General features: G+C 50.8%; 1 protein-coding gene across 2 annotated transcripts in view; it reads left to right on the top strand.

Annotated features, from left to right (window-relative positions):
- Positions 1-9121, top strand: part of Vav1 (vav 1 guanine nucleotide exchange factor) — a 57961-nt gene that overhangs the window by 38049 nt on the left and 10791 nt on the right. For both annotated transcript variants that reach the window (XM_005405689.2, XM_005405685.2), the window contains exons 15-22: positions 205-314; positions 974-1075; positions 1236-1333; positions 1414-1436; positions 1585-1630; positions 2726-2862; positions 3150-3215; positions 6563-6594. In XM_005405689.2, the coding sequence (XP_005405746.1) occupies positions 205-314; positions 974-1075; positions 1236-1333; positions 1414-1436; positions 1585-1630; positions 2726-2862; positions 3150-3215; positions 6563-6594 (614 nt within the window). The remainder of the gene's footprint in view (positions 1-204; positions 315-973; positions 1076-1235; positions 1334-1413; positions 1437-1584; positions 1631-2725; positions 2863-3149; positions 3216-6562; positions 6595-9121) is intronic.

Here is a 9121-nt window from a genome sequence, read left to right as displayed (position 1 = left end):
CCCCCTTTCCCTTTTCTCTCTCCCTCCCTCCCTCCTCCCTTCCTTCCCTCCTTCCTTCCTCCTTCTGTACTGGGGGTTGAGCCCAGGCCCTCTGCACTTAGCTGCACTCCCGACTCTTTTTTAATTGGGAACGGGGTTGGCGGGTGTGCGCCCCGCCTTCTGCAGGGCGCGGGTGCTGCAACTCCGGACTCTGCTTCCCTACAGTGGAGCCACATGTTTCTCCTGATTGAGGACCAGGGTGCCCAGGGCTACGAGCTGTTCTTCAAGACGCGCGAGCTGAAGAAGAAGTGGATGGAGCAGTTTGAGATGGCCATGTGCGTCCCCTCCCTCGCGTTCCCTGTGCTCAGAGCACCCCGGGCACAGGGCCCGGGAGGCCCCCAGTGTGCTCTAGCGCATGCGCAGCTCTCCTCTAGCGCATGCGTAGATACGCTCCAGCGCTCCGAGGTCCCTCTGCGCCTCGGTTTCTTCTGGGGAAGCGGAGGGGCGGGCTCAGCGCTGCCAGAACCTCAGCGCGGGATCTTCTCCCCCAGCCCGGGTATTCCCTCCTCTTCCCTTTTTCCTCCTGGCTCCTCTATCTCTTCTGATTCTCCTTTTCTTCTACTCTCCTCCACCTTCCCCTTTTCCTTCTACCGCCTCTATCCTTTCCTTCTTCACTTTCTCATCTTTTTGTGGGGGATACCGGAAATCAAACTCAGGACCCCAGGCTTGCGCAGAGCCACTGAGCTATATCCCCAGCCCCACCTTCTCATCTGGCTCCACCTTTTCCTTCATCTATTGAAGTAAAATTCATGCCCCCCAAAAAGGGGCCATTCCATAATGTACATTTCTGCGTCCTTTAACACATTCCTAGCATTGTGTAGGCATTACCTCTTAGCTCCAAAACACAATGTAGTATATCCAGTCCATAAGGTGGAATACTATGCAGCCATGTAAAGGAGCAATGCACTGATTTCCTGCTTTTCTTCCTCTGCAGCTCCAACATCTACCCAGAGAACGCCACAGCCAATGGGCACGACTTCCAGATGTTTTCCTTCGAGGAGACCACATCCTGCAAGGCTTGCCAGATGCTTCTCAGGTGTGTTTCCGGGAGGCCGACCTGGGTCCTAGGTGTGATCCACCCCTCCTCCCCGTCACTGATCCCCGAGTACTGGCAGGCCCGGCCTTGACCCTTGGTGGGGGTTGGTGGAATGTGGAGGGTGCCGTATGGCCTCGGACTCTCTCATCCCCCGTCCCAGAGGGACCTTCTACCAGGGCTATCGCTGTCACCGGTGCCGGGCTCCTGCGCACAAGGAGTGTCTGGGGAGGGTCCCTGCGTGCGGCCGACATGGGCAAGGTACAGCGGGGCACAGGGCAGGCGGGCTGGCTCCCCCGGCGGCCTTTCCCACCCTAAGGGTGTCCTTTTTTGTCGCCTAGATTTAGCGGGGACCATGAAGAAGGTAAGAGCCACCCCCACTCAGCCCGCCTTCGCTGCTCTCTCTGCTTGGGGATCATGGGGCCAGCAGGGACCGAGGAAACCCCAGCCCGGGCTGAGGAGCCCTCGGAGTGGACAGGCACCCACGCCAGCTTCCCTCCCTCTCCTCGCAGGACAAGCCGCACCGCAGGGCTCAGGAGAAAAAGCGCAACGAGATGGGTGAGCCGCAGGGGTGCCGCGAGGGCCGGGGTGGGGGAGGCCCGGCTCCGCTGCTGCAGGGGTGAACCCAGGGATCCTCGCGTCCTACTTGTCACGCACCGGCATGGTGTCCCAGCCCCTGGACCCCCGGGGATTTAGAAATAATGAACTCGAAGTCGCGCTGTCCCTCTGCTCAGACGCTGATGAGGGTGGCATGGAATGGAGGAAGCTTCTTTCCTTCCTCTCTGCTCTACTCGTACACTCAACAATTCCACCAAGGTCTGGAGCGTTTCCACTGCTCCAGAATTATCCAGCAAAATTAATTAAAGGGAAATAAGCTTAACCAGCCTGCACTCAGTCACAGGAGCTGCATTTCAGGTGCGCAACACTCACCTTTTGGCTGATGGCTGCCGCAGAAGACGGACACATTTTTGAACATTTTGTTATCACAGAACGTTTTATCGGGTAGCACTGCAAATAGTACCCATCTACTTCCCAGAGGGCGCTACTGTCTAACCTCAGTCATCAGAGATTAGTTTCACCAGCCCTTGAACTTCCTATGAATAAAGCACACAGTAGGGCTTTTTTGTTTTTGGTTTTTGCATCCGGTCTCTTTTATTCAACATAACGCCCATGAAATTCACCAGTGAGGTTGCTTCTAGCAGTGGCACATCCTTTTTATTGCCGTGTAATATTTCCACCATGACTGTATCACAGTGTATTGTTTTTCATCCTATGAGGATATCATGAACCTGGCATGATGGCAAATCTGGTTGGTTGCCAGGTTTGGGCTGTTGCAAATAAAGCTGCTATGTGATATTCTTGGTCATGACTTTTGATGGAAATGTTCTTGCTTCTCTTGGGCATATATATTGGAGTGGAATTGCTAGGTTGCAGCGTAGATGTATACTTACTTAGCTTTAATAGGTACTGCTCAATACTTTTCAGAGTGGATCCCCCTCAGAGTCACACATGTACGAGAGCTCCACACCCTCACTGCCGCTTGATGTTGTGTCTTTTTAACTTCGGCCAACCTCAGTGGATGGGGAGTGAGACTCAGATTTCGAAGTCCTTGACTTCCAGCCACCTTGTATCCTCACCCTCCCTGTCCTCCAGGTCTGCCTAAGATGGAGGTGTTTCAGGAGTACTATGGGCTTCCTCCACCGCCTGGAGCCTTTGGACCTTTCCTGCGGCTCAGCCCTGGGGACATTGTGGAGCTCACCAAGGCCGAAGCTGAGCAGAACTGGTGGGAGGTGTGGCTGGGGCCCCGGGGGGTGGGGGTGGGACCCAGGCATGGTGCAGTGGGTACAGGTGACCTTGGGGCGGGGTCACAGCCCCAGGAGGCTGTGGAGGGGCTCCCTGGGGAGGGGTGATGCAGACGGGGCCTTCTGGGTTTGGTCCCTCCTGACTCCCCACTTCCTAGTAGCTTGAGGCTGGGTGACGCTGTCTGGCCCGCCAGACGGATGGACGAACAGTAACCACTGGGCACGCACAGAGGCGCCTGTGATTTCCACTCAGGTTTTCTCTCCTGGGTTTTTAGGGTAGAAACACGTGCACCAATGAAGTTGGCTGGTTCCCCTGTAACCGGGTGAAGCCCTATGTCCATGTGAGTATCTTCAGCCTGGGATCCCTGAAGGCGCTGGACTGAGCGAGGCCCTGGGAGGCTGGGCAGACTTGGAGGAGCCCCTGAGGCGGGCAGGGTCACCCCCGGCTGAAGCCTTTGCATGCCTGGCCAGCAGACTGGCCTGGGAACCAGAGCCCGCCTTTTCCTGCTTCATTCTTTTTTCTTGTGGCATTGGAGATGGAGCCCAGGGCCTGTGCCCTGAGCTCCACTCCCCACCATTTTATTTTTTATTTTCAGTCAGGGAAATGGTCAGTCACTAAGTTGTCCAGGTTGGGTTCCAACCTGTCATCCTCCTGCCTCAGCCTCCCGGAGTGCTGGGGTGGCGGGGTGTGCCACCGTGCCTGGCTTCCTCCTTGCTTCTTTTGCATGAAGGTCCCCTCCTTCACACGGTGCTGCACGGGAGGAAGCAGGCGTACAGCAGGTGCCTTGCCCCTGCCTTCCTTCAGGGACACTGGCCTGAGTCCTGTGAAGGCCTCGCACCTGCTCCTGACTCCTGGGGAACAGGCCTTCCCACCCCACTCTGCTCAGTCTTTATGGCAACTTGAGATCTCCCCCACTCTCCCCGAACCTCAGACACTTCCTCCCTCAGTCACACCAGTGGCCCCACGGCCACCCCTGCTTTATCCACCCCTGCATTACTCCTCTTTCCTGAGACGATTACTTCCCCTTTGTGCCTAAATACCGGTCATCACAAGAACCGTCTCGTATTTCACCATGATCTGAAAACATAAAATTCGGCATGGACATCATGCGCTTACGTAACTCATGGCGGATGTTCCAGTTTTCCCAAGAGGGTTAGAAGATGCTCTTTGATCCTGTGGCCTGTTTGCTGTCAAATTACAGTGTGCGTTTCCAACATCATCTTTTCTTCCACATTTATTGGGTGAGGGTCTGCCGAGGGAAAGGTTGTGTCTCATACCCCGTCTGCCCGTGCAGCCACCAGTTACCCATCGACCTGTCCTTTATCATCTGTCTAACCTTCTCTCCATCTCAGCTGTTGTCCTCCGTCTCTTACCTAGCACCAGCTCATTCATTATCTATCACATCTATCAATCGTGTGTCTGTCATCTATTACCTATCACCTGCCTATCTAATCCGTCAGCTGCCATCCATCCATCATAACCGATCACTTCTCTCTCCATCTGTTCCTCTACCTGCCTGTTTCCATCTATCTATCCATTACCTCTCTCACCATCATCATCTATTATGTATTTACATATTACTTGATCTGTGTCTGTGTGCTATCGGTCATCTACCTACAGATCATCTCTCTCTCTCTTTTTTTTTTTTTTTTTTTTTTTGTCTTTTTGAGACAGGGTCTCACTGTGTAGTTCAGGCTGGCCTTGAGCTCACTTTATAGCCTAGACTGGTCTTGAACTCACAAGGATCCTCCTGCCTCAGCCTCCCAAGTGCTGGGATTACAGGCGTGCCCCACCACGCCTGGCTTATCATCTCATTTAGTGTCTACTTTATTATCTAGCTGCAGTCTTTTCACCAGTTATTCTTCTGTTTTCTGCTTAGCTACCTGCCTATTACCTATTGTCTATCTAGCACCTCTTTATCTATTACCTCTTTCCCCATCCTCTGTCTGGTCCATTATCTGTTTATCAATCACTTATTATCTATTATCTTGCAGTTTCCTGTCTATCATCTATCTGGTCTGTCTATCTCCTGTTTATCCTTCCATTACCTACCTCCCTATCACCTATCTGAGCTATCTATCTATCATCTACCTTTTTGCATTTATTTACATGCCTATTATCTCTTGGTTACTTACCTGTCTATTATCTACCTGGTCTATGATCTATCTGTTTACTTACACATTATATCATTTATTTATCTACTACCTCTCACATACCTACTATCTGTCCTCTCTTATTTATCTACGTATCCGTTCTCTCTCAGTTACCCACCTGTCATCTCTCTGCTCTATCTCTTATCTATCTGTCTGCCATCCCTCGCTTCCCTGTCCCTGCATCCCTCCACCTGTCGTCATCCGCCGGGAGCAGCTCTTGGATTCTTATTTTAAACCCATCCCGGAAGAGCCCTTCAGGCCGGTCCCTCCGTCCTTGCATGCGCCGCTTGCATGTCAGTCTTTAGCAGGTCCTAGTCTCTGGCGCAGCCCCGGATCCATCCTGGACGCTCCCTGTGCTGGTCTTGAGCCAACCCTTTCTCCCCCGGCCAGGTCCTCACAGAGGGCAGGGCGGGGCACTCAGGCTGGCCGTGCGGGTTCTGTCGTCCTCTCCTGTCCCTGGGCTCCAGGGTCAGGATAGAGGAAAACGACTCCGCCCCAGCCTCCGGCCGCAGCTCAGACAGCTGCTGTGATCCGGTTTCTAATGTGACCGTCTGGAGGCTCTTCCTGCAGACACAAGTGGACACCGGTGTGGATTCACATTTCCCCTGGTTGACTCTGAAGGGTCGATAGCAGTCTGCAGCCCGGATTTCAAAATGTTTCTGTTTTATTTTGGGATCTTTCCCTATCACTTTACGTAGAACATCTCCTCTCTCTCTCTCTCTCTCTCTCTCTCTCTCTCTCTCTGTCTCTCTCTCTCTCTTCCTTTTTAAACAGTTGAGATGAACTTTGCACAACACAGAATTAACTGTTTTCAAGTGAAGGGGGCAGGGACGCTGCCTGCATCTGCACACAGCGTTTCCCCTTTGTGTGAAATCTCTGGGGCGGGGGAGTCTACGGGTGTAGAAAACCCTCGGCGTGGGGCAGCTGCCGCAGCAGGGGGCTGATCGCCAAGGGGCTGCGGGGCTGGGGTTTTCTTTTGGGGTGATAAAACCATTTTGAACTAGACAGAGGTGATGGTTCCTCATTCTTTTGATTATTATTTTTAATTATGATAAAATACACATAGCATAAAATGGACCTTTCCACCATGAAGTGTAATCATTTTAAGGATACATTTAGTGGCATCAAAGATCTTCACAGTGGTGGCATGTCCACCCCCGGAATCCATCTCCGGAGCATTTTCCACCTCCCCAAGCTGAAATTTGGTCCCCATGAAATTCCGACTCCCTTCCCCTCCCCAGCCCAGCACCACCATCCTTCCTGTGTCTGTGGACCTGACGATGCTAGGGACGTGGACCCTTCAGTGCACGTCCTTCTGTGTGTGGCTCAGCTCCCTGAGCATCATGGCCTCAAGTTCCATCCATACGGCAGCAGTGTCAGGATTTCTTTCCTTTTCATGGCTGACTAATATTCCATTGTGTGGACGAGCCACATTATACGTATCTATTCTTCCATCCGTGAATGAATGAGGCACCCTGCAGTCTGTCGTCAACCTGTAGCTTTGCTCTGAACCCAGGTCTCTATCTGTTCCTAGGGACCTCCTCAGGACCTGTCTGTTCATTTGTGGTGAGTAGAAGCATATTCTCCTTATTTTCAACTGGGGCGATCAGGGCGAGGGGCTCAGGCTGGGCATGAGGGGGACCCTCCAGGCCAATCAGTTATTTATTCTCTGAACCGTGGTTATTGACTTCTGAGTCCAGCCCTGTGCTGAGAGCTGCTGAGGGGAGGAGACAGAGAGACCCCTCACCTTGGGTGGCTATGGTCTTATTGGGAGGTAAATGCCTACTGACTGTTAAGCAGTCCTAGGGCCGAAGGGTTACAGTGTGGCTTTTGGAGCCCGCTAATCCAGGTTTGAATTCTAGCCTTCACACTACTCAGCTGTGTGACCTTAGTCAGTGACTTAACCTCTCTGTGCTTGTTTTCTTCTGGAAAATAGCTTAGTCCCTACTTGATAGTGTTAGGAGGCACAAATGAACCTATGAAGTGCTTACTTCTGGGCCCGCAAACTGGAAGCATTTTATATGTAGGTAGCATTAGCTGCTGTGATGGTCACATTATCCATTCTGAGATGAGCACTTTTTTTTCCACATTTTAACACCTCTGATTTGGGGGTGGCTCTTGGAGTCAGTGAAGTCTCAGTCTGCGGCCTAACTTTGGAGGCAGCGATTTCTTTTTCACAGTGGCACGGCAAGAAAAGGGCATTTTTCAGCTGTCTATACCTTGCTGAATGTGCTGCTGCTTTTACACTCACGTGTAAGGGATGATCAAAATATGCAATGCATATTTAAATTTTAAAAATGTGTCACAGTGGAAGACACGTTGGTGTGAATGCCCCTCAGACTACTCCCTCTTGTTTCAAACACTCCTACCCATTGTTCTTGACACTTTCTGAAGCAGTTCTGGAAGTCCTCTTTCATGAGGGTCTTCGCGAGGTGTGATAAAAAAAACACAGTGAGTGCTGCTGCCGAGTGTGATCCAATGGAAAGGCAGCCTCATAAGAATGGGACAGCGTCTTCTCCTTGTTCAATGGACCTGGCACTGTGCGACTTCTGGCTGTTCCCCAAAGTCAAAATTACCAGGAAAGGAAAACATTTTGAATCGATTCAGGATATTGAAGCAGTCACGACAACACACCTAGACCCACAAGGGAGGACGCCCAGAGCTGCTTCAGAGGGTGACAAGAAGGATGGGACGAGCGTGTTTGAAGTGGGGGGCGGGGTGGGGGGAGATTTCTGGCAGTGGGTGTCTTACTGTAATAAATTTTGAAAATGTTGACTTCCACAGTATTTTCAACCACACCTCTGTATCAGCACTTTAATGAGGTCCCCTGACCCTCCTCCTGACCCCTTGAAATAGTAGCTAGTCTCACTTCCTTCTTTTTGGCCAAGGAGGAGTCCTGTTTTTGCAAAGGAAGCTCAAAGAGGGGAAGTGATTTGCTCAGTGTCACACAGTGAGGAAGTGACGGAGACGGGATTTGAACCCGCAGCTGTCTGACTTCCTCTCTTGAGTCATGACGGTGACACAGGCGTCCCGCTTCCGTCTCCTGAGTGCACACGTGCAGCCCTCCACGTGCTGTCTCGCTACCTATCAAGCATGTCTTTCTGGCTGTACCATCTTTGTAGAGGAGGAAATTGAGGCTCCGAGTGGCAAAAATCCATTCCGAGGGCTTAAAGCAGGTGGGAGGTAGAGGCCAGATTTGGCCTTGGCCTCTGAGGTTGGTACTGGCCCTGCCCTTCGTGCCAAGCTGGCGGCAGGAGAGCCAGACTAGGCGCCGTGGGCAGCAGGGCCAGGGGTCAACTGATGTTTCCATTTTGGCTGCAAAATTTAAGAGAGCACTGCAAGTTTCAGGGATCCGGATGTATAATATAGAGTTGGGTGTGATGGTGCAGGCCTGTAATCCCAGTGCTCTGGAGGCTGAGGCAGGAGGATCTGAATTTGAGCTCAGCCTGGGCAATTCAGCTATTTATTTTGGGTTTTTTTGAGACAGGGTCTCACCATGTAGCCCAGGCTGGCCTTGAACTGACTGCAATTCTACTGCCTCAGCTTCCCCAGTGCTGGGGTTACAGGTGTGCACCACCACGTCTGGCAATTTAGCAATTCAGAGAGATCCTGTCTCTGATAATAACATAAAAAGGGCTGGGGATGTAGCTCAGTGCCAAGGCCCTGGGTTCAGTGCCCAGTTCTATAAAACAAACAAATGAAACCATAATATGTTAGTGCAACGTGTAAAAATAATAAAAAACAGCAAAAAGATCTACAATGAGCAAAAATATGAAAATTATACATAGGAGATTCAAGAGGTCAGGACCAGATCCAAAGAAGTAGCTGTGCTCTTAGAATCTGTTTTCATGGATTTGTTTTGAACTTATTTCTAAAAAGATTGCATATAATTAAAATTTATTGTTTGTACTGTATATTTACATTTAAATCATATTATACATCATATATTATAATATGTGTCTGCATTTATACTATAGATCATATAATTACACATTGCATAATGAATTATTTATATTGTACTTTTTAATTTACATTGTCACATGCAGAGATAATATCGTTTATACTGCACATTCATATTTTTATATTATTACAT

The sequence above is a fragment of the Chinchilla lanigera genome, unplaced genomic scaffold (genome assembly GCF_000276665.1).
Source record: "Chinchilla lanigera isolate Chin_1 unplaced genomic scaffold, ChiLan1.0 scaffold00094, whole genome shotgun sequence".
Taxonomy (NCBI): domain Eukaryota; kingdom Metazoa; phylum Chordata; class Mammalia; order Rodentia; family Chinchillidae; genus Chinchilla; species Chinchilla lanigera.
The sequence above is the reverse complement of the archived record's forward strand: the minus strand, read 5'-3'. Positions and strand labels throughout refer to the sequence as shown.